Source organism: Prosopis cineraria, unplaced genomic scaffold (assembly GCF_029017545.1).
Source record: "Prosopis cineraria cultivar Desert tree isolate PC_DT_omini unplaced genomic scaffold, ASM2901754v1 PC14, whole genome shotgun sequence".
Classification (NCBI taxonomy): domain Eukaryota; kingdom Viridiplantae; phylum Streptophyta; class Magnoliopsida; order Fabales; family Fabaceae; genus Prosopis; species Prosopis cineraria.
The window spans coordinates 29,474,337-29,501,069 of NW_026555345.1; the positions used below are offsets into that span (position 1 = coordinate 29,474,337).

The window sequence follows — 26,733 nt, forward strand, 5'->3', positions numbered from 1 at the left end:
AAGAGATGGAATTAGTGATGGATTAACCATAAAAATTTATTCAATCATTAAATTTCATCACTAATTTACTGCATTTTTGTGGTGGAATGCGAATTACATTTAGGATAGATTTGTATTTAAATTTAAATAAATAAGAATATCATTGAGCCATGGGATCATTTTGATTTGTGTTGCTGAACAACATCCAAATGAATAAGAAACAAAAACTAAAACACTAAAACAACAGTATCACGCAGTCAATGAAAGTTTTTATTTATTAATGATCCATGATAACCTGACTAGAATCAGGCTGTCATCGCAGAAGGATAGAAGGCACTGGCCTCCTACAACTTATTCCATACTAGAGAAGTTGCAGTCACACTACAAGTGCGATAAAAGGCGATCCAGAACCTCCGAGGCAGACTTCATCATGGCAACCAACGGCGACCGTACGACATTAAAAGCTCCAGAGGTAGTACACACGATCTGATCGCTGTACCCAGATATATAATCATAGTACCTGCTCCATAACATCACCCCACCAAACTTGGGAGATGTTTCTACTACCGGAAGAATCTCATTGTTGAGCACATCAATTGGGACATAACCACCAGCACTACCATTTGCAGCAGGAGAAGCCGGGAGGCCGACATAGAACTTGGTGGCGTTGAAGTCGGTGGTCCATTGGTTCCATGAATTTATAAGTTTCTGAGTATCTCCATCGTCGGTGTATTCGCAGGGAGGGTTGTTGTAGAACTGGACCCAAATATAGTCGAACAGCCCTGTGCTGATGGCAGTGTTTAAGTAGTAGTCTGGGATTGGGCATTGTGGCGCTGCTGATAAGTAAATCTTCTTTTGTTGGCTGTATGTGTAAAGCTCTTGCAGAAGCACATCCCAGTACAAGTTTGTACCCCCTTCGATGTCAAAATCGATGCCATCTAAGGCGACGAGACCCAGTAGACCTGAACTTTGGCCACTGAGGTAGTAGGTCCAGAGGTGATCTGCAAACTCCTTGGCGTCGTCAGCTGAAGAAAAGCCATATTGCCCAGAAGCTCCTCCAAGAGAGAGGAAGATTTTGACGCTTTTGCTTTGGCAGTAGGCTATTTGGGAGTAATATCCGGTGCAATTAGCGACACCGGTGGACCAATCACAATGTCCTGAGAGGTCAATGTTTGGAGTCCGTCCACTGCCGAATGTGTTCATGAATGCGATGTTTATGATCTCGTAGTTTCCGGTGTCGCATGCTGTATCCAACTCTCCTTCTCCCCCATTCTGTCCCCAGTAGGTGACAATTGGACAAGACAGGGAAGAGCTCGAGTGAGATAAGACCAAGAAGGGGAAAAGAAGGAGGACGAGAGCTTGTGTTTTGGAAGCCATGAAAGTGGGTTGAAAGAAGCAAGGCAATGCGCTTCTTGTTTTAGGAAAGGAGGAGCAACAGAACCAATTTATGGTGGCCTGGGCTGGGTTTAGGGTCATTGATTAGCGTCAAATTATTTTACGTTTGACTTTGTCCTCTAGGATTCAAGAACCAATCAGCTAATGACGCGGTAGTATGGAATGAGACGTTTACGTGGCATGTGTTATTAATGTTAGATTTTTTTAAGTGATGAGATTAGCATTAGATCCGATTTAACCTCGCTCGTCCACATTCGGTTCGTCATATATTTTTTTAATGAACGTATTATTTAATTTAAAGTTGCTAACATGCAATTCTCTTTGGTAAAATTACAATCAAGGACCTTTAAAGATAATTAATTACACTGCAGTATCAAATGATTCTAATGTTACTTTACAAGACAAAAAGATCTAAATATAATTAAAATTTATTGTGAAAAGGTAATATTATGTACTCTTGATGTATTTTTGTTGTCATGAAAGAATTAATTATTGTTAAAATAAGAATGAGACTTTTTTTTTTGAATGGAGACTTGTTTACCAGACTATAAAATTCCTTTACTAAATTAATACTTTGTAATTGTTAATGAATGAGTTAATTATTGTTAAAATGAAAATGAAACTTATTTTTTTCTAATGGAAACTTGTTCAGTGAATCACAACACTTGTTTCTCTCCACGATCATGTTAATTTTTAGAGTTGTTAATAAGAGAATTGATTATTATTAGAATGGAAAGGAGACTTGTTTTTTTTTTAATCGAGATTTGTTTACTGTTGTTTTTCTCTACCACCAAGTTAATTTTTTATAGTTGTTAATAAAAAAATTAATTATTGCAAAAAATGTGAATGGAACTCTTTTTTTTTTCTAACGAGAAGTTATTGTTAAAAGAGTGTATATATAATATATACATGAAGAGTATTTTTATTTTTTAATAAAGATAGGGTTTAGGATACACAAATATTATATAAAGATAGGAAAGGAGAAGCAACAGAACCAACTTATGGTGGCCTGGGCTGGGTTTAGGGTCATTAATTAGCGTCAAATTATTTAACGTTTTACTTTGTACTCTAGGATTCAAGAACCAATCGGCTAATGACGCGGTAGTATGGAATAAGACGTTTACATGGCACGTGTTATTAATGTTAGATTTTTTTTAATTAAGTGATAAGATTAGCATTAGATCCAATTTAACCTCGCTGATCCATGTTCGGTTCCTCATATATTTTTTAAATGAATGTATTATTTAATTTAAAGTCGCTAACATGCAATTTTCTTTGGGAAAATTATAATCAAGGACCCTGAAGATAATTAATTACATTACAGGTTCAAATGATTCTAATATTACTTTGCAAGATAAAAGTACCTAAATATAATTAAAATTTATTGTGAAAAAATAATACTATGTACCCCTAATGTATTTTTGTTGTCGTGAAGGAATTGATTTTTGTTAAAATGAGAATGAAATTTATTTTTTTTAACAGAGACTTGTTCACCAGTCTATAACAATTACTTTACCAAATTAAAACTATGTAGTTATTAATAAATGAATTGATTATTGTTAAAATAAAAATAAAATTACTTTTCTCTAATGGAGATTTATTCACCGAATCATAACATTTATTTCTCTCCACGACCAAGTTAATTTTTTAAAATTGTTAATAAGAGAATTGGTTGTTATTAGAATGGAAACAAGACTTTTTTTTTTAAGGGGGGCTTGTTTACTAAATTATAATACTTGTGTCTCTACATCGCCAAGTTAATTCTTTAAAATTGTTAATAAAATATTAATTGTTGTTAAAATATAAATGGAACTCGGTTTTTTTTTCAAACGGGAAGTTGTTGTTAAAAGAGTATATATGTAATATACACATGAAGGATATTTTTATCTTTTCATAATAAAGGTAGAGACTTTGGTCCTGCAAAATAATGTTAGAATCATTTGGTCATGCAGCATAATTAATTGTTTCTTAGGGTCCTTGATTGTAATATTCCCTTCTCTAATATCTCTAGCTAAGAAAAATGAGAAAACGACGGGTTAGGAGCTTCTAATGTGCCCTTCTCTAATACCCCTTATAATGACCCAACTTTTCAATTTCATTTTTTATTTTTCTTTGAATCATTGGCTTCTACATAAAATAAAAGACATTTGGATATCTTGATATCCTACAAAGGTAAAGATTTGTATTTTTTATAATTTTTTAAAGAAAAATATCGCAAATACACCCTTTTATTTTTGAAAAATCATAAAAAATATAAATCTTCACCATTTTGGGACATCAAGATATCCAAATATCTCTTCTTGTATGTAAAAGCCAATGATCCAAAGAAAAATGAAAAATAAAATTGAAAAGTTGGGGCATTATAAAGGGCATTAGAGAAGGGTATATTAGAGGTCCCTAACCCGAAAGCAACAAGGTTGCTGGCTAGAATATGATGTGGATGAATGGAATATATATACAAATACATACACACACATGTATAGCACGTTTAAATTCATAGATTAGATAGTAAGAAATATGGTACTAGACATAGGTGATTACTGGTCATGAAATTATTAAAAGTTCATACGTGATAATTGCATGCCTCTTCAATTAAATTTATCTCTATTCCTTCTATCCAATAAGTCGCATTCAATAATTGCTTCACAAAGAGATACGGGCCTTTCTTGCAAGCAATAAAAAATTTGCCCTTAAAGCAAAACATTTTGAGAAGTCGTTTTACAAAAGACGCAAAAAAAAAAAAAAAAAAAACTTTCTCCGTGTGCATGTGTGTGTGTGTGTATAATGTGGCTTTAGAACTTGAACCATGTACCAAAAAACCCAGTTAAATGAATTGATTTCTTACACGGCTATGACGAAATGATGGAGGAGGAAGACTGAAGAAGCATATTGCGCTTGCAAGTGTGAGGTGAGATCAAGGAAGAAGAACTGGAATACATGGAAAATGTTAAAAAAAAAAAAATACTGCAACATATATAGCATCGATGTGTGGGACTAATCTCACGAGAATAACTCTGCATGGTGTTTCTATTATGGTAAAGTGACAATGTACTGTTTTTAAAAAAATGTTGGGGTGATATTGCATCTTTAATTGAATACTTTAGAATGAAAATTACATTTAGGATATATTTGTATTTAATTTAAATAAATAAGGACATCATTGAGCTGTGGCTTCATTTTGATTTGTGTTGCTGAACAACATCCAAATGAATAAGAAACAAAAACTAAAACCTTGAAACAACACTGTCACGTACTCAACAAAAGTTTTATTTATTAATGATCGATGATAACCTGACTAGAATCAGGCAGTCATCACTCATCGCAGAAGGATGGAAGGCACTAGCCTCCTACAACTTATTCCATGCATGATGGATAGTAGCTAGAGAAGTTGCAGTCACACTAAAAGTGCAATAAAAACTAGGGTTAATAATTCAAGCGGGTTGAATTTATTTAAATTGGGTTCAATTTGGGTCAGGCTTATTCAGGTTGAGTTTAAAATATCCTACCCTTTTAAAAGCCCATAAACCAAGTCTGGCCGTAACACCTTCGGGCTTATTAGGGTCAGCCCGAATATCCAAAATTTTTAAAAATATTTTTTTATTTTTGAACCAATTTTAATTTTTAAATAATTCTATTGAGCATAAATATTATTTTAACTTTAAAAGAATAAAATAAAAAAATTTTATTAACTTTGTACTTAAATAACTATGTTATTGTTTTGTTGTATTATGTGTAATTTATTCATGAATGTTTCTTTTACTTGTAACTTAATGTCTTAATTATTTAAATATTGCTCTTATTATAGTCATATATAACTATTTTATATATTTTAATTAAATTATATTATTTTATTATGATTAAGTTGATCTCAATTCAATCACGGTTAGACTACTAATTTAAAATTATTTTCCTAATTGGTTCAAAATTTTTAATAACTTTTGGGCAAATTGTACTTTTTATTTTTATGAATATAGAAAAATAATTATCATTATCTTATATAAGAAAAAATTATTTAATTATAAGTAAAATATTATTTTTTTAAAATTATTTTTCTTTAAGTTTTTATATTGTTTAACTCTTACATATAAAAAATTGTTACTCTAATTTATTTTTAATTTTTAATTAAGTTCAGCATGAACAATAATCAAGTAATTATTTAAGAATATTATTTTATTTATTATATTTATCTATTAGTGGAGTCAGAATTCATATATACCCTAATTTTATTTTTACTTTAAAACTAATTATCTTATTTTATAAAAAATATAAAATTAATTTTTTTATATGCAAATGATGTATAAGATTTAAAACTTTTTTTAAAAAAATTAGGTCTTAAAATATAAAAATAAATATTAAAATATATTTTGAATATTATTTTAAAATATTTTTTTTGATTAAAAAAATAAAAATATGAAAATATAACTATTTTAATTTTTTTAAAAAATAAATATTATTAATACACTTAAATATTTAATATTTTAGTATAAAATGATATAGAACTTAAAAAATTAATTAATATTTATCATATTTTTTAAAAATTATTTTTTTCTAGTACTCGGGCTTGGCACAAATTTATTATATTTTATAATTTTTTAAAAATTAATTTTTTTTGGATTTACGGGTTTGGGCTTGGCCCAAATTTTGTTATATTTTATAATTTTTTTAAAAATTAATTTTTTTGAACTTATTTTTAAATTTTTCAAGCAATTTGGTAGTTGGGCTTGGTCCAAATTTATTATATTTTATAATTTTTTGAAAAATTAATTTTTTCTGAACTTAATTTTAAATTTTTCAAGCAATTTGGCAGTGATTCATTAAATTTAATTTAAATTACTAATTAAGAGCGATACAGAACTTCCGAGGCAGATTTCATTAAGACAGCCAATGGCGCACGAACGACATTAAAAGCTCTAGGGGTAGTACACACGATCTGATCGCTGTACCCAGCTATATATCATAGTGCCTACTCCACAATGATATTTTTGTAATTGTGCATGAATTTGGGATTCGATAGTAATTTTAGCATTTCATGAATTTCAGTATAATTAAATTCCTTCAGTACGACTTCACAAGTATTTTCCCAAGCAGTTATTGAATGTGACTTATTGGATAGAAGGAATAGAGATAAATTTGATCAAACGAGGCATGCGATTTTCACGTATGAACTTTTGAGACGATCCAATCCGATCACCTATGCCGTCTGGTACCGTTATATTCTTTACATATAGACTTTATGAATTCATCCACGTCATCGGGTGGCTAATCGTTTTCTTAGAGATACAGGAATTACATGTGTAGCTTTAAATTAAATAATATTCTTATTATTTTAAATCATAAAACAACTTTAAAAATATTTCATTGTCATGAAATATAAAATAAGTTAATAAAAATAAAATTTTATTAATACTAAATACTTTGCCAAAACTTCATTTTCAGAGAAGCTCATTCATTTCTCTTCTTTATATATATGAATCGATTTTGTTAGCTAGAGCATTAGGTGGTATCAAAAATTTAAACCATCCAAATTCACCTTGCACTGAGCAACTTGTGATTTCTCACTCAAAGCACTCTAAACTTGGTCTCTAGTTGACATGTAAAATTTGTAACTCTACAATTATAACTAACTTCAAGTTTGAATAAATTACACCACATAAAAGTTTATAATATCAAACACTCTTAAACAAAAAGTTGATGAGGGGTAAAAATATTCATTAACTTTTTAAAAATATCACTTCATGATGCGGGAAGAAGCAATTAGGGAAAATCACGGTGAAATCTTACTACCCAAGAAATTCAATTACCCTAAAGTTCTATGAAATATCCAAATTGTTGCCAAGTCTCAAATCCCTAATTACAAAAATACCCTTACATTATTTTATGTTTTAAAAAATATAATTCATCAATCACCATCGCTGAAGCTCTAATCACCACCATTGGAGCTCTAATGACCAGCATTGGAGACCTCTCGGCCATCACTGCCAGTTGTCAGAGTTTGAGGGGATTGGCCATGGTCTTGATTTTTTCTTTTTGAAAGGGTGGTCTTTGGAAGATTAGAATTCAAGGTTGCATGATTCCAAAATGCTATTTATTTAAACTCAAGTTATCCTTTTGTTTTGTCAAGTTGTTATTTTCATATCCCCAGACTCCAATTGTTATTTACCTAAACTGCAAGTTGTTTATTTTTTACGCCTGAGTTATCATTTTTGTAAGTTCAAGTTGCCATTTTTTTATACTTGAGTTGTCATTTTTTTTTATCAAGTTGTTATTTTCATATAACCTTTGTTTTTTTACTTATATTAAAGTTGTTATTTTATATCTAAGTTGTCATTTATCATTGCCAAGTTGTAGTTTTCTTTTATCCAAGTTTAGTTTTGACACAAATTATTAAATATGTATAATATTTTGCACTATTATATGAATAAGTATAAATGGCCTAACAGTTAGCAAATATTTTGGAAACCATATGGTTTTCGGTCCTAATACTCCTAAGCCTGCTGGTCTCCTCAGCTTTGCTAAGATGATGGATAAATTATATTTTTTAAAAATAAAATAATATAATAATATTTTTATAATTGTACGAAAATTTGAGACTTGGCAGTAATTTGAGCATTTCATGAGTTTGAGGGTAATTGAATTCCTTGAATAGGACTTCACAAGTATTTTTCCTAGCAATTATTGAATGTGACTTATTGGATACAAGGAATAGAGATAAATTTGATCAGAGAATCAAGACATAAATTTGATCAAACGAGGCATGCAATTATCACGTTTGAACTTTGGAGACGATCCCATCCGATCATATCGTCATTGTACCATCTTATTCCTTACATACAGACTTTACGAATTCATCCACGTCAGCTGCTGGCTAATCGGGTCATTTTCTCATTTTTCTTAGAGATGCAGGAATTACACGTGCGACTTTAAATTAAATAATATTCCTTTCATCCTAGATTAAGAGACAATTTTAAAAATATTTCATTATCTTAAAATATAAGATAATTTGATAAAAATAAAATTTTGTTAATACTAAATACTTTGCCAAAACTCCAATTTTAAAGAAGCTCATTTTCTCTCATTCATATACAAATCGATTCAGTTAGCTAGAGCATTAATTGCGATTAAAATTCCTGACTTTCCAAATTCACCCTTGCACCGCGCAACACGTGATTTCTCTCTCAAAACACTCTGAACTAAGCACCAATAAAATAATTAACATAAAAGTTAAGTTATATGAGAGAGAGGACGACGATAATTAATGGCATGAGTTAAGAAATTGATGGCTTCAAAATTAGTTTTTTCCCGAGATTCGACATTGGTTTAACTGTTTAAGCATCTGTGTTCTTATTTATTTATGATATTTTATGAGATATAATTACTATGTTAAAATAACTTTTTTTGAATAATGCATGAATTGATTAAAATTTACTTACTTTTTAAAAGGAGGAATATATTTTATTATATACAACTTCATCGACAATTTTGTTCATAACATGGTCTCAGATCTACAAGTTTAAAGAGGCCTCATCTATATTTGAAAAAACACCTAGTGGGTCTTACCTTTGTACGAGGAAAAAACAAAAGTCATGCAAATTTATTTAAAATTTCGATACCCTGCATTTATCTCGCACATATATATATATATATATATATATGTATGCTGGCCTTTTTATGTTGGAGACGCGTTACTATAGATTATGGCAAGAAAATGTGTACAAGGGGGGGGGATAAGACATTAAATCAAAGTTCTTAAACAAATAATGAATGAACTTCAAAATGAGGAAAATATAGACTGTTAGGACAGTTAGATAGAAAATTTAGTAACCATTTTATTCTTACAATGTCTAACACATGAATAAATTTAACTCTGCCAATAATAATAAGAATTGATGTTATAAACTGAAAATTTATGGGACATGAAATAGGGATCAGCAATTATATTTACCCAAAATTTTATGGTAAAAAAATTCATAAAATGAGTAAGGAAGAGAAATCCATTCATAGGCTTATTAATTTCTTAAATTAAAAAAGACTGATTTGGTACAGTCCATTAATTTACCCGTTTGCAAAAAATATTCAATAATATGATCTCTTCACAAAATATCGAAACACTCAAATATTATATAATAAATTAAATTAAGCCTACTCTAATCTAGAGTAGCTAGTCCTTCTATTAATTCACATGACGGACATCAGGCCAAAAAAAAAAAACAAAGAAAAGAAAAGAAAACATAACGGACAAGCTTGCATTTCGTCGTTTTTTGAATATTTATGGGACGTCAATTTTATTTTATTTTATTTTATTTTGGATAAAATTTTGGGATATGATGCATGCATACAAAATTTTGTCTGTCCCGCAAACTCATCCCTGACACGCTGGTAAGTTTGGAAAAGTTATTTAGAGAGTGACACAGACACCTAGAATGTTTGCGATAATTAACATGGTATTTTGTCATGGAATAGAGGAATTAAAATTCATGAGTAAGTTTTTTTTTTAATCACAAAAAGCATTTAATCTTTCTTTTACCAGTGCCGACTTGATTTTGGATGAGCAACGTCTATTCGTTCTCAAGATAAAATCTGTACGGCGAAAATTAATTATTTGAAGTTTTGAACGGTTTGGTCTTAAAGTTTTATTTCAAATTTTTTGTTAATTTTTTATTAATATTTTTTATAACATTAAAAAAATTACATCGCTAATTTAGGGACAGAATTAGTGAAGGGTTAGCGATAAAAATTTATTCAATCACTAAATTTTGTCACTAATCTGCTATATTTTTGTTGTGGAATGCGAATTACATTTAGGATATATTTGTATTTTAATTTAAATAAATAAGGACATCATTGAGCCATGGGATCATTTTGATTTGTGTTGCTGAACAACATCCAAATGGGCAAGAAAGAAAAAACTAAAACCTTAAGACAATATTATCATGTACTCAATGAAAGCTTTTATTTATTAATGATGACAGCTTGACTAGAATCAGGCTGTTATCACTTAAAGATGGAAGGCACTAGCCCCCTATAACTTTTTCCACACATGACATGTAGTAGAGAGGTTGCAGTCACGCTAGAACTGCGGTAAAAGGCGATACAGAACCTCCGAGGCAGATTTCATCATGGCGACCAACGGCGCACGTGCAACATTAAAAGCTCCAGGGGTAGTACATGCGATCTGATCGCTGTACCTAGTTTTATTATCATAGTACCTGCTCCATAACATCACCCCGCCAAACTTGGGATTGGTTTCTACTACCGGAAGAATCTCGTTGTTGAGCACATCAATTGGGACATAACCACCAGCACTACCATTTGCTTCGGGAGACGCCGGGAGGCCGACATAGAACTTGGTGGCGGTGAAGTCGGTGGTCCATTGGTTCCATGAATCTATAAGTTTCTGAGTGTCCCCATCATCGGTGTATTCGCACTGACGGTTGTTGTAGAACTGGACCCAAATGTAGTCGAACAGCCCAGTGCTTATGGCAGTGTTTAAGTAGTAATCTGGTATAGGACATTGTGGAGCTGCTGATAAGTAGAGCTTCTTTTGTTGGCTGTATGCGGAGAGCTCTTTTAGAAGCACATCCCAGTACAAGTCTGTACCATTTTCGATGTCAAAATCAATGCCGTCCAAGACCACATCTCCAAGCAGACTTGCTGAACCAGTTTGGCCACTGAGGTAGTTGGTCCAGAGGTGGTCTGCAACCTGCTTGGCTTCTTCAGCTGAAGAAAGGTTATAGGGTCCCCAGCCTCCTCCGAGAGAAAGGAAGATTTTGACGCCTAGGCTTTGGCATGTGGCTATTTGGGAGGCATATTTAGTGCAAGGAACACCCCAGGACGCAGAACAATGTCCCGAGAGGTCTATGTTTGGAGTTTGTCCATTGCCGAAGGTGTTCATAAATGCTATGTTTATGATGTCGTACTTTCCGGTGTTGCATGCTGCATCCAACTCTCCCTCATCCCTGTTCTGTCCCCAGTAGGTGACAATTGGACAAGCCTGGGACGAGCTCAAGTGAGACAGAAGCAAGAAGGGCGAAAAGAGGAGGATGAGAACTTGTATTTTGGAAGCCATGAAAGAAAGTTGAGAGAAGCAAATTAAAGCCAATGTCCTTTCTTGTTTGAGGATCGGAGAAGGAAAGACACGAGCCACCAATTTTACAATGGGCTAGGCTAGGGCCATAAGCGTCAAATTATTTTACTTTACGTCAAAGGTTATTTTTGCTCTCAATTTACTCGAAAGCTCACTGGGGATATTAAATTTAATTATAAATTATTTTTATCCTTTAATTTTAAATATTTATTTTTTCATTACCTTATCATTTTCTTATCGTTAGAGAGCCCTACATTATCTTTTTAATATTTTTTATTATAAAATATTTAAGTTGAAAGTACCTACTGACCATTCGAATAAAAGTTGATGTGCAAAAATATTTAAAAAGTAATGAGACCTACTAACGACTAATAAATGTTAAGTATTTTTAATATAAGGGTGATAAAAGAGTAAATTTTTAACATTGAGAAAAAGAAATAATTTATAGTTTAGGGTTTTTAGTGACTCTTGAATAAAGTTAATGGGCAAAAATAATTCTTAACCTTTTACTTTTATACAAATAAAGAGGAACGGAAATGTATTATGCGAAATAACGTAGCTATCTAGGACCATGCAAACTACTACCAGGGAGACAGATCCTCCGTTTTAATTTGATCTTTGTAATTTGCATAAGATATAGATAGGGATGCGTTTCATTTTTTTCAGGTTTTCGTTGTATTTGTTAAGTGAGGCATGCATTAGATAGATTCAATATAATTAACAGCTACCGTTAATCGATATTCTCCGTAAATATTTTTAATGATGAATGTATTATTTCAAAGTTGTAATTGCCAATAATTTTTTATTCTTGCTTCATCATCAATGTGATAGCACAAGCTTTTGAACTCTTGACACAAGGGGTCCAATAATTACCGTTGTCATGTGATCTTATTTAGGGGCAAACTTTGCTGCTTAATTGATTCTTACTTTATCTCTAAGAAGAATACAAATTTGACACGACTAGCTGATGATATTTTACACCAGCAAAAATATAATTACATTCATGCATAAAACTATTCTTTTGGTGTGCTGCATAAAACTATTCTTATTTTATTTTTATATTTAAAAACATGTCATGTCACATATATTTATTTTTATAATCATAAAAAAATTCAAATTGTTAGCACTGGGATCAGCAAGGTGCAAGAGCAGCATCAACCTAATATTGTTGTGGAATTAAATATTTTATCCTTTTATATTCAACAAATATCTCGAGAGAAAATTAAAAAAAATTACTGAAATCTGCACACACATATATTTGCAATACCATAGCTGCTGTGCCTTCTTTAACGATAGCTAGCTAGTTTCTTTCTTACCCTATTGGGACGCCACTTTCAATCCCCTTTTTTTTTTAATTTATAGCACGTGTCTTATTTACGAATAAAGGTGATGGGGCTTAGTTACTGATTTTAATTTAAGAGAGGTCTCCAATGCTAAAGCAGAGCGAGAAACTACTTTTGCTCACGATTCTGGACCATGCGTGAAGCAACAAATAGCAATATGGGAACGTGGCGTTGGGTACTATCTAATAATTGCCTTTAATTTGTTTTATTGCCTTTGGAAGTACCATTGCTTTAATGGAGGTCATGTGGACATGAAAGCTTCGTACCCATGCGGCAAATGGACAACATATTAAAGGGATTGCAAAGCGATTAATTAGGATTTAATTAGTTGTCCTTATCATTATGTTTCTTACGAATAAGTATTTTAGATTTTATTTATTTTCAATAAAGTATAGAATATTTAGGTAAATATAGACTATTTTTATATTTTTAATTTTATCTCTTAGGATTATGATTAAATTATTATTTTTGTTATTTGCATGACTCTATAAATAACTCTAGAGAATTTCTTATTATTATGAACAGTCTAGGTTGAATGGATAAAGTATTTAATATTTTTCGGTTTTCTCCCTCTTTTTCCCTTCATGTTTGGAAGATGGTTTTGTGCTAAGAAATCATTTGTATATTTTTTACGAGCTAGATTATTTTCATGATTCGTTATCATACAGATTTAGAAGCACCGTAACTTAAAAAATAAAAAGAACTTTATAGAACTTAATATAATCAACAACAAAAAAGAAGGTGCGAATTATTAACTTGAATGAACATTAGTTAGTTGCATAATTAAAGGTGATAAATTGATCCACTGAATTTAACTAATTTCAATGGAAAACTGGGTTAATGAGCGAAACGCTGAAAACTCAAATTGAATTGCGAGTGTGGTTATGCAAAATTATAGTAGATAACATTTACTAAACCCATATAAAATTGATGCTTGTCCAGTCTCTCCCATTTTATTTGATATATCTTGCTGTCCCATATAAAGTCCTTCTTCGTCGTTGGCCTCGGTTCGTATCAATTTCTTCCCCTTTTGTGGCTCTAAGGCGCGTTGGGGTTCGCATGATGGCATTGGCTCATTATTGATCTGGACTAGTTTGATTTGCGTTCATCTTTTGTCAACATGCACGTACACTAGATCATCGCAATATGACCTTCTTCTTTACTTTCAGTTTTGATATCTAAATGAACTTTAAAAAAAAAAAACACTAAAACCGTATATATATTGCTAATTAGAATGTCCAAATGTATGTGACCTTGGGCTGATCATAATCGTCCCTAAAGTAAAGAAGGCAATCCATACAGCTTGAAATGCATTGGCAGTGACACTAGAACTGCGATTAAAAAAAAAAAAAGTTGATATATGCAACGTTATTTAAAAAGTTGGGCCAACCAAGGTGGTTGCTCAAGAGGTAGTCTGCAACTTGTTTGGCTCCTTTCTCCGAGAGAGAGGAAGATTTTGAAGTTAGGCTTTGGCAGTAAGGTATTTAATTTGGGAGCATATCTTGCAAGGGTCACCCCACAGGACTTCGAACAATGTCATGTATTTTGGATGCCATCGTTAAAAGGAGGTTGAAGGTAATGCTTTCTTGTTTATTATACGAACAACAGAAAGATAACAAAAGACAATATTATATTTTTTATTGTATATAATTTTATATAGTTAGGGTGGTTATAATTACTTTATTTTCTGTTATTATTTTATTCTTTGATATATCTCGATTTATCTTTATTTTATTCTCTTATAGGTCTTGATAGATCTTTTTACCTCATATAAATACATCTCGTATTAAAATTAATCAGATAAGTTTTTATTTTCACAAATTGTATTATGGTACCAGAGTCAATTACATTACCCTTTTCCCTTTGCCTTGTTTCCTGCCATTAAACCTTAACCATATGACTTCATCTCTCGATCCCTCTACTAATCTGGCTAGCTATTGTATTATCTTCATCCAAATGAAAATTCGGTGTTAGTTCTTGTTTCTCCAACATTGAATGGCGACAACTACCATCTGTGGGTATAGGCTATGAAGATAGCCCTTTTATCCAATAACAAGTTTCAGTTCATCGATGGAAGTCTTCCTATGCCAAGAACTTTCAATCCGCTTTTCCTCTTATGGCAACATTGCAACTATCTCATCCTTACCTAGCTTACTCGATTGTTAACACTGACAATTGCATAAAGCATCATGTGGATTGATCAAGCGTATAAAGTTTGGTCTAATCTTCAAGATTGATTTAGTCCGAGTGATATTTTTGAGTTTGTGAACTTCAAGAAAAACTTTATCAGTTGAAGCAAGGTTATTCGATTGTCACAAAATATTATACTCGGTTGAAGATTGTTTAGGATGAATTAACCAATTTTTATCCAGTTCCTCATTGTTCATGTTCCCCTTCTTGTTCTTACAAAGCTTTTACCCGTGCACACTCATATCTTGAACAAGATTATGTCATTTGATTTCTCAAAGGATTGAATGGGCGTTTTTCTGCCATCTAATCACAGTTTATGGTCATTGATCCCTTACTTTCGATCAATCGTGTGTTTCAACTAGTTATTCACCAAGAACGCGAACTTGCTTTGGGTATGGCACTTAAACTTTTCCTTAATCGCACCTCATCTTGTCCTCATGTTCTTACAAGTGCTCTTGCACGAAACATTAAAAACAACACTAAATTTTACATGTTTTGCTACAAATCTCGGCATACCATGGAAACTTATTACAAGAAGCATGGTTATCTACCTAGTTATAAGCCTCGAGATTCTTCCTCCGTGCACCTTACAACTACTCTAAATGCTTTTGTACCGATTGATGGCACCACTTGATCTTCATCTTTTGCTGCCTCTTTGCAGTTCACAAGGGACTAATATAATAAACTTCTTGCGCTTATGTAGAATCTTGCATCTTTTATGTCTTTATCTCCTTTGGCACAAGTTAATCTTATGACTGCTTCTTCCAATAATTCTTTAAATGCATCTCTGCTTCTAACTATTTCTCACTTGCTCTCCACTAAATGCTTCTCCTCTGCTTGGATAATTGATAATAGTGTAACCAATCACATTTGCTCTTTTATTTCTTGATTTTCTAATTTAGTCTCTATGTCTCCTATTTTTGTTTAGTTACCTAATGATTCCATTGTTCAGGCTTGTTACTCAGACACCATCTCTCTTTCCCACTTTTTGCCTTACTAATGTGTTGCTTATTCCCCAAATTGACTATAATCTAATTTTCATTTCTAAACTTGTTACCTTTTCTATTGTTTAATTCTAACTTCCTATTATTGTTCTATTTAGGTTCTGGACCCTTAGAAGATGATTGGTACAGTTGAGGTTCAAGATAGTATTTACATTCTTCAAGATCATATAATTAGTGTATCCTCTTCTCTAGCACCTACTATAAAGTCCCCCATATAATCTAGACTTTACCATTCCTGACACATAATAACATACAATAATAATACAATATTAGAGTTATAACCCTTAATTGTTTTTAGTGAGATCTTAACTTTGTAAAAAGTATATTCAAATAAGATGGCTAATAGAAGCATAAATATAATTTCATGACTCAAAGAATAAACAATCAACTTCTCTGAAAAAGGGGCTATATGTTGCGGCTCATACCACATGCCTGGCGACATGTGGCACAGAGCAGTAAGCTTTAGTTCTATAACATGCGTCACGGCTTGCATACCTTATGTTGCAGTGCATGTATCAGATTCTGCTATCAGTTATCTGATACAAACTTCCACTAGGCGCCATTTTCATACCCGACATCCTATTAGAGTGATTCAAGTACTTACACAAAACTTATAATATATTCTATTTAATGAAACAAGTTTGGACGTGATCCAACAGTTTAATCTAAAATTGGGCACTCAGATATAAAAAGTCACCTTTTCTTTTAAAAATGACACCCTAAGTGTCCAATTCATATTTCTTGTCCCATTAGACTACTATGGGCCTTAAACCAGGTCCTATAGGACTAAATGCACTTGATTAATATAATATATCATATATATCACATCAAATACTTAATCTGACCTCTCAACATCACATTACATACTTGTGAACTTATATTAGGCACAATACATAAAATCACACACACACACACAGAGACACACAGACTTGTTCCACCTTCAATCATCCAATTTCCTCATATAGAGCTAAGCTTCAACATATGATTAGGAATTACAATTATACTTGACTCATAAAAATAGGGCTAACCCTTACCATTTGGTCAAGATTCACACATAACATATTTTATCACATCAATTTCACATATAAACTAGTGAAACAAGTTATACAATATAAAATACACTTGCTTGATTAGCATCTAGGCTTATCCACGTATCCACCACTGTGATACACTCGATGAGGTACTTATAAAATATAGAAGCAAGTTCTCAACAACATAATCACATTTTGACATTTATATACACTTTTACATCTTAGTTGGCAAATCAAATCTTTAACAACACATTTATACATTCATTACACAAAGGTGATCATACCACTATCAACCGATGCTACTCTTTTCTTGTTTTCTTTTCCTGCCTTCTCACGCTCTCTTCACTTATATACAAAGGTAATGAAGTGAGACATACATCCCAGTAACTTGGATAAACCCCAATTACTAGTTAGTAAGTAAAATTATAAACAAAAGATAAAGTAGCATAATTAAATAAAGCAATATAAATATACATGCACACAATATCATTCTCATTTACGCTATACTTATGTACTCATAGTTTTCCCTAGCGAAGCAAGCTCTACACTTAAATTAGAACTTTCAGCCTTACACGAAACAAGGCCCACTAAACCTTTGTCTTAGACCAAGTATCATTGATATGTATGGGTGGTGTCTTGAGTCCTACATAGTGAAATATTCTCAACACTTGGACTGTCAAGACTTCCTAACCTTACACAAAGTAAGATCACGACCCCCTACCCTTATCTAGGGTGCACTCGTGGATCATTCATCTAAGTCCTTCCTGGCGGAGCAAGCTCTACGCTTAAGACCTTCAAGACTTTCTAGCCTTACACAGAGTAAGGCCATGACCTCCTACCTTAGTCTAGGGTATACTTGTGAATACAAATGCAAATGTCCATGCACATGTCTCTTCTCATACGTTTCATGCATCACTCATATACCCACATGTATAACTCTTTCATAATATTACTACTTTATTAGTTTATAAACATAATGCATATAGTTATATAAAATACTCATAGATAATTTCACAAACAAACAAGTAAAAAAGTTACTCCAGTTATCTTTTTACCCTTCTTACCAAGGGTTACCATTTGCACTGAACTTCTCAAGTTAGTTCAACCCTCACGAGCAATCCTCGAATGCTCAATCTACATAGTGCAATGTCCTATAGTCAGTTCTTAACAATCAACATAGGCACTACTTTGGCTAAACCAAACCCCTAAACACATAAAACAACTCAATTAATACCCTTTGAGTTCATATAATGCTTTCTCTACAGTCATTTGCCCTTAGGCTACTCAAATGATCAAAACATCCTCCTAACTCATTTATTTACCAATTTTCTCCATTTTTAACCTAAATAGTTTAGGTTAATTATGCCTATATCCTAAAGGTTTAACAATTAAACTTCAAACCAGTCGTAAAATCTTAGTTTCACATTGAAAGGCCTTTTTAAACCATTCCCTTAGATTCAATTCCTTAAAACTCCTTGATTTAATTTCTTTACCAACCAAATTTAAAGAAATTTGGGTAGAAATGTAACACAGGGCTGTACGATGCTGACCTGACAAATCACTGGCCAAAGCAAACTCTCAATCGCTGGATAATCCAAGCCCTAATTGTAACAGCCCTCCTCAAGATCTCACCGTCACCTGAGGCGTTTGACACTCTCCCCCTAGGTCCCACAACAGGGCAACCCCACCTCTTTCGGTGAGCATCAAGAGACAAAGGCTTTCCCGCAGTAGTGTGCGGATTATTCCCCTTGCGGAGAGCCTCCTCAGGTTCGATCCTCTAACCTCTCCTACATAACAAAGTTGAGGCTGAACCTGGTACCATTGAGTCAACTACATAACAAAGTTGAGGCTGAACCTAGTACCATTGAGTCAAGTTGACTCAATAGTACCAGGTTCAGCCTCAACTTTGTTATGTAGGAGAGGTTGGAGGATCGAACCTGGGGAGGCTCTCCGCAAGGGGAATAATCCACACACTACTGCGGGGAAGCCTTTGTCTCCTGATGCTCACCGAAAGGGGTAGGGTCACCCTGTTATAGGGCCTGGGGGGAGAGTGTCCAGCGCCTCGGGTGACGGTAAGATCTCGAGGAGGGCTGTTACACTAATGGAGCCAAGCTCCCTTTCCTCTCCTGATGCATTTTTCTCATTTTTTCCTTACATTTCCATGAGTTGAAAACATAGCCTTTAAGTAAAAATCTATGCTATGTACCATGATGCATGGCACAATGAGGTTAGTCTCACAAGTGCTCGTGTGTTATGTCCTAAATCATGACAATATTACTCGACCATGTTATGATAATAGCCAACCAACATAAAACATTAACCCAATATTCCAAAACCATAATCAATTCACTAATTACTAATCTACCTCTAACAACTAGTTTCTTAAATTGAAATTTAAGATATTACACCTACCATTACTTTACATTCCAAAACTCTACCTAACTTTAATTTGCAGCATCTTAGATTAAGTCATGCCTCTCTTACTAGTGTCAATGTTCTTAGTCAGAAATCTTCTTTCATTACTTGTAAACCTACTTTGAATAAGAGTTTTGATGTTTTCCACTTTTCTAAACAATGAAAATTGCCATTTCTTGTTAGTACTTCTTATTCAAATCATCCTCTTGAACTTTTACATACTGATATTTGGGGCCCTTTTAACACTGCTTCTATTCATGGCCATCATTATTTTTTAACTGTAGTTGATGATTATTCTTGTTTTACTTGGGTTATGATAACAAAACAAAAATCTAAAACACGCAACCATGTAAAGCGTCTTATTTTTTTCTCAAAAACTAATTTTCTTTTCATGTTAAAATTATCTGCTCTGACAATAATGCTAAGTTTCTTATCCACTATTTTTTTTCATTCTAAAGGGATTCTACATCAAATGACTTGTGTTAAGACACCTAAACAAAATAGTGTTGTTGAATGAAAACATCAACCTATTTTAAGTATTGCTAGGGCCTTATTATTTTTCATGTTGTGCATATCATTAATTGTATTCTCACTCCCTTTTTGGTTCTCTATATTATGCTTCTACTTCTACTATTCAACATATCAAATTTGATCGTAGAGCTTAAAAATGTGTTTTTCTTGGTTTTCTAAATGAAACCAGAGGCTTTATTCTTCTTGACTTGCACTCTTGTTCCATTTCTATCAGTGCACATATTATTTTTTATTAAACTGAATTTCCTTTCTCTTCTTCTTTCTACTCTTACACCTTTGATTTGCCTATGCCATAGTCCACACCACCTCTTGTTTTTCCTAACCCTTGTGCTATTTCTAATTCATCCAACCCTGATCCCATTTCTTCTCCTGTTTCCTCACCTCCTTCCCCCTTATGATGCTCTTCCAGACCTCAGAAAGCCCTTTCCTACTTACATGATTATCATTGGTCTCTTCTTACCTCAACTGCAACCTCTTCCCTTAGTCCAGGTATTTGATATCCTTTCTCTTTTGTTCTTTGTTATAATAATCTTTCTCCTTCTTATAAACTCTTTGTTCTCTTTGTTTCTACTTCTTTTGAGCCTAAAACATATAAGCAGGTAGTGAAATTTCCTAAATAGAAGGACACTATGCAAGCTAAAATTTTAGCTATTGAGAAAAATAATACATGGACCTTGACAAAACTCCCTATAAGAAAGCATCCAATTGGTTGCAGATGGGTATTTAAAAGGAAGCTTAAGGCTGATGGTTTTCTTGATCGGTACAAAGCTCATTTAGTTGCTAAGGGTTATACATAAACTGAGGGCATTTATTATTTTGATACTTTCTCACCTGTAGCTAAACTAACCACCGTTCGTTTAGTTTTAGCTTTGGCAACTACAAATTCTTGGTTATTGGAGTAGTTAGATGTTAATAATGCTTTCCTGCATGGAGATTTAAATGAAGAGGTTTACATGATTCTTCCTCCTAGTTTTATATCCCCACGTCCTAACACTGTTTGTAAGCTTCAAAAGTCCCTTTATGGTCTCAAGTAGGATAGCCATTAATAGTTTGCTAAACTCACTACTGCTCTCACTTCTTTTAGTTACTCTCACTTCTTTTAGGCCAGCCATCAATGTAATTACTCTTTGTTTGTCAAGAAGTGAGAATCTTCCTTTACAGTTCTACTTGTCTATATTGATGACATCATCTTGGCAGGCAATGATTCTATTCAAATTACCTCTATAAAATGCTTTCTTGATGATTTTTCAAAATCAAGGATTTAGGACAGCTTTGTTATTTTCTTGGTTTGGATATTGCTCATAACTCTCCTAGCATTTTAGTTTATCAACGTAAAATTTACTTGGATATTATTAGTGACTGTGGTTATCTTGCTTGTAAACTAGCTTCTATCCCTATAGATAAGTCTACCAAGCCTCTAAAGATAATGGTACTTTGACTAATGATCCATTTGCTTATCAACATCTTATTGACAAAGCTTTGGTTTCCTAGTGCTCTAAGAAACAATTCACCATTTCTAGTTCCTCTTTTAAGGTTGAATATCGAGCTCTTGTTTCTGTAACTTGTGCGTTATAATGGTTGCTGTGTTTGTTACAAGACCTTCATATCTCTCATCTTTCTCTTGTACTAGTTTTCTATGACGATTAGTCTACTCTTCATATTGCCTCTAATCCTACTTTTTACGAGTGCACTAAACATATCGAACCAGATTATCATCTTGTTCGTGATAAGCTTCAAACTTGCATTATCCATTTGCTTCCTCTTCATTCTAACGATCAAATTGCTGACATCTACACTAAGCCTCTTGGAGCTAGTCCCTTTAGTGATCTCTTGTCCAAGCTAGGCATGGCATTTGTGATATATATTATCCAGCTTGTAGGGGTTAACATAGGACAATATTATATTTTTGATTGTATATAATTTTATATAGTTATGGTGGTTACAGCTATTTTATTTTCTGTGATCTCAATAAATGTTTATTTTATTCTCTTATAGACCTTGGTAGATCTTTTTTTCTTGTATAAATATATCTCATATAAAACTAATAAGATAAGTTATTATTTTCACAAATTGTATTAAAAGAATCAACTTTTTAATGGGCTTGGCCCTTGCTCATTAATATATAGAAGACTCATTTATGGCACGTGTTATAAAGGATGGATCTTACAGTCACCATTGATTCTATGGCAAGGGTTGTCTCTACTGTACTTTTCATCCACTCCACATTCACTACTATAAATCAACCATCAAATTTGCAATGAATAATTCAAATTTAAAATATTGAATCTAGACCATTCACTACAAATCCGATGATCTAGATCTACAGTTGAAAGAAAATGTATATATGTACTTTGGTATCATTCTAGGACCACAAAGCAACAACTAGTTGGCTAGCAAGATGGGAACGTGACCTGATTTGGATTCACATTTAACTAATAATTGCCTTTGGAGGTATGCTTTCCAAAGTGAATTCCTTTGGACATTGCTTTGTTCGATTCCCATGAGGTTTATTCGATGTGGCCAATAGACAACGCATATGAGGAATTAATTAGTTGTTTAAGGTTTTGAAAGGGGATTGCAATAAGTTAATGAATTTGATGAACTGGTCGAAAGAATCCCGTGATGCCAATAAGCCAATTGAAGCATGTTGCCCCCTTCCTAGTTGATTGTGTGTTAAGAATCATTCATGTATTGTTTATTAAGGTAGTACGTATATATACTCGGCTATTTTCTTTGTAAATTGTCAAGACACAGACGTTTTCAAAAAAACCAGTCAACTCAAATTCCAATAACATTAATCATACAAGATGTGTACCTGCTAGATCCAGTACTAGATGTTTAATTTGATCCAGAAGTTAGATGCTGAGCTTAAGATATAAAACTTGGTTAAAACATTAATAACGGCTTCTGGTATACGATGAAAAAAAAAAAACTCGCATCTTCTTAAAGAAAAAAATGTAAAATAAAATAAAACAATGTCTTGTACTATTATATTGAAACTGTAAAAAGAAAAAAATTGATGATGAGTCAAGGAGATTTAAAGTTAGAAAGGAGGGTTGATATTCAAAACTTACCACACTGATTAATTTTCTCAAAGTTAGTGGGACCATTATTTGCCACCGTCAAATAGTAGATCCGCCACTCTACTATAGCCATGCCATGGCATTATCACATACTCGATTGATTAAAATTTTATTTATTCATGAGAAATTGACTAGAATCAAGTTGCCACTTAAGGATCAAAGGCACTAGCCTTCCACAATTTATTCCAGACGTACGCTAGAGAGAGGTTGCAGTCACACAAGAACGGCGATAAAAGACGATAGAGAACCTCTGAGGCAGATTTCATCATGGCAACCAACGTATAACATTAATGATTATATTAATGTATAACATTACCCTAGTGATTTCTATTTAATTATCTGCACATATATTTGCAATACCATATTTGGCCGTGTGTTCTTTAAGGCCCTTGACAACTAGCCAGTTTCTTTCTTATCCCATTCGTCCTCCAATTTCGATCCTCTTTTCTATTTATATAGCACGTGTTATGTATGATAAAGTTGATGGGGCCCAGATTTTCCCTTAAAAACAAAAGTGGGGGGGGCCAGTCACTGATGTTACTGAAAAGAGGGGTCTCCAATGCTGAAGCAGAGCGAGAATCTACTTTTGTTGATGTTTCTGGGACCATGCATGAAGCAACAAGTAGCAATATGGGAACGTGGCATTTGGTAGTTTCTAATAATTGCCTTTAATTTGTTTTATTGCCTCTGGAGGCACTGTTGCTTTTTAAATAGACATCATGTGGACATGAAAGCTTCGTACCCATGTGGCAAATAAACAATGCATATGAAAAGGTACTGCAAATCAATTTTCTTGATTGCTTGCTATGATCAATCCTATTATTACATTTTCGATGAAGTACTGTCATTTATCTTTCTCATGAATACATAGTTTAGATTTTATTTATTTTTAATAAATTATAGAATATTCAGATAAATATAGATTATTTTTAATAGTTATTTATCTCTCAGGGTTATGATTAAATTATTTTTTTATTATTTCTGTAATTTCTTACTATTGTGATCAAAATTGATTGAATAAAGTATTTCATATTTTTCTCTCTCCTCCCTCATTTCTCTTTCACTCCCTTCCCCTAGCCCTTTCATGCTTGGGAGATGGTTTTGTGCTAAGAAATTATTTGTATATTTTTTAGGTGCTAGATTATTTTCATTAATCATTATTACACAGATTTGGAAGCAGCGTAACTCAAAAAATAAATGGAAATTTATAGAACTTAATATAATCAAGACGAAAGAGAAGGTACGAATTATTAATTAACTTGAATGAATATTAGTTAAAGTTGATGAACTCTATTGAATTTAACTAATTTGAATGGAAAACTGGGCTGATGAGCGAATCGTTGAAAACTAAAAGTGAATTGCGAGTGTAGTTATGCCAAATTATAGTAGATAACAATTACTTTTAGCAGTTTGTTGACAGTTCTTTTTTCTTTTTTGCCTTTCTTCACAAGGAAAAATGATAGTTAAAAGATCCATTTATTGACAGTTGTAGTTTCTGAAGAAATTTTTTTTAAAAATGAATTGTAAATGTTAATTAAACTTTTATAACAAAACACTTATTACTGTAGATTTTTAAATTCACTGTCACTCCTTTGTGCGGGAGAGTGTTAAGAATTGAAGTCTGCTAGAATTCAAGTAGAATTGATAATTTCAGAGAGCCAAGTTTACTCAAACTTGATCTTGATAAGCTCAAACTTCCTAAAAAGTTTGAATGACTAAGCTTAGCCCTAATTAATTCGAGCTTCAGGATGCTCGAATACCTGCATTTTTATTTTTAAAATTAACTTTAAAATACTTTTTTACTTTTAAATTACAATTAACTTTAAAATACTTTTTTACTTTTAAACTTAATTATTTTTGTTTTATAAAAAATATAAAATATATTTTTATTTTTAAATATAAATTTTTAAAAAAATATGTGGGTCTTAAAAATATAAAAATTAATATTAAAATATGTTTTAAATATTATTTTCAGATATTTTATATATTAAAAATAAAAATAATAAAAATATAAATATTTTAAATTGTTGTCAAAAAATCTATAATAATGCCCTTGAATATATAGTTTTTTAGTTAATTAATATTTTTATATTTTTTAAAATATTTTTTTATTCTAGTATCTGAGTCTATTCAAATTGGCTCGAATAAACTTTAACATATAGAAAAATTATTTTACTAAGCCTGGCATTAAATTTTATTCAGTTTGGCTTGTCAGATTTAGCATAAATTTTCCGGCTCTAGATTCAGCCATTCGGGCAAAGAAAATGGAAAAGAAATCACTTGAGATTAATGAAATGATTAGACGGTGATCCATGGAAAATATAGGCGTCGTGGGCATACTGGATCTCACGGAACGTCATTTCTGATTTTTTGTATCATTGGGCTTGATATTTGACTATGTTCGGCCCAATATAGACTACCATTGTGCAGGTCATTGTGTTTTGGAAGCTATGGTCTATGGACGAAGGTTGCTCCAATCAAAATAAAGATTAATTAGTGAGTATCAATTAACTTATAAGATTGTGGTATTAAATCTCATTACGAACATGAAAAGCTTGTTAGTGCACAGGTGATTTGTAAGATATGATGCGCGCGCGCGCACAAAATTAAAATACTAAAAATATAATTTTGATTAAAAAACACACAATTAAAATACTAAAAATATAATTTCAATTAAAAAAAAAACACACACACACAAACTATCACCAAAATGTACTTTTATTCTATTTATGTCTAATTGCATATCACCTAATTCATACTAATAGGTATAAATGATATATTATCAATATCTTCTCCCTCTTCAACCATCATTTGTAAACAAAGATGAATTCTATTTCTAGTTCATCAAGAGATAAGTTTGATACTCTAAGATCATCCCATTCATCTTTGCTAATGTTTCATATTTTAGACTTGCCTTGTTTAATTTTTATTCTTCACCTTTTCAGCCAAGAGTTGCAAATTAGTACAAACATAAATCAAGTATTTTGCCCTTTTAGGATTTAACTTATTTCTTTTCATTAAATGGATGAATGTGAGTAGGTACTTTAATTCTTTTCACAACATCGTAAAGAGCAAGGCTGCACGAAAAACTTATTTTTTTGGAAGTATCTACTCGCAAATTAAAAGTATTGAATTTGTATAGAAAATAAAAATTTTACAAATTAAAAAATGACAATCCAATACTTTATGGATAAGTATCAATGAGTGTTGGCATCGGAGACTATGATATGGATAGTGAGGTAATTTAAAGCATTAATGTTTCATATATAAAGATATAAGTACCTTTGTAAACGATTTTCAAACTTGAAAGTATATTTTGACTAGTGAGCTTTTGAGACTCAACTCATCCAAATTTTTTTATTAAAAAAATAAAAGATGTAATATCATAATGCTTTATTTTTTAGGATAAGTAGCAGTAAGAACCTTCTCACAATGGGCTTGCAAGCCGTGGGTTCAATAACGTAAATTTCTTTCATATAAGAATAAGATGCATAGTATTATATAGGGAAAAATAAATTATATACTTAATTTTATATTTTTAAAATATTTATTTCTAATTAAATCAATATATATATATGAATCTTTTATAGATTATTTATTTTATAACAAATTTTTATTATTGATATTATTATGATACAATATAACTTTCACTTGTCTTGATTTTTTTTGGATTGAATA

The 26,733-nt window shown here is 32.1% G+C and overlaps 2 protein-coding genes across 2 annotated transcripts; both read right to left on the reverse strand.

Annotated features, from left to right (window-relative positions):
• Positions 1–228: 228 nt before the first annotated feature.
• LOC129293376 (hevamine-A-like) lies at positions 229–1,406 on the reverse strand. The gene has a single exon (XM_054931304.1). The coding sequence runs from the start codon at positions 1,354–1,356 to the stop codon at positions 361–363; it is 996 nt and encodes a 331-aa protein (XP_054787279.1). The 5' UTR covers positions 1,357–1,406; the 3' UTR covers positions 229–360.
• An 8,864-nt stretch (positions 1,407–10,270) lies between these two features.
• LOC129293933 (hevamine-A-like) lies at positions 10,271–11,479 on the reverse strand. Its single transcript, XM_054932074.1, has one exon. The coding sequence runs from the start codon at positions 11,438–11,440 to the stop codon at positions 10,442–10,444; it is 999 nt and encodes a 332-aa protein (XP_054788049.1). The 5' UTR covers positions 11,441–11,479; the 3' UTR covers positions 10,271–10,441.
• Between the last annotated feature and the right edge of the window lie 15,254 nt (positions 11,480–26,733).

Excerpts from the sequence above, each read along its gene's own strand:
- LOC129293376 (XM_054931304.1), bottom strand. The coding sequence starts at position 1,356 with ATGGCTTCCAAAACACAAGCTCTCGTCCTCCTTCTTTTCCCCTTCTTG.
- LOC129293933 (XM_054932074.1), bottom strand. The coding sequence starts at position 11,440 with ATGGCTTCCAAAATACAAGTTCTCATCCTCCTCTTTTCGCCCTTCTTG.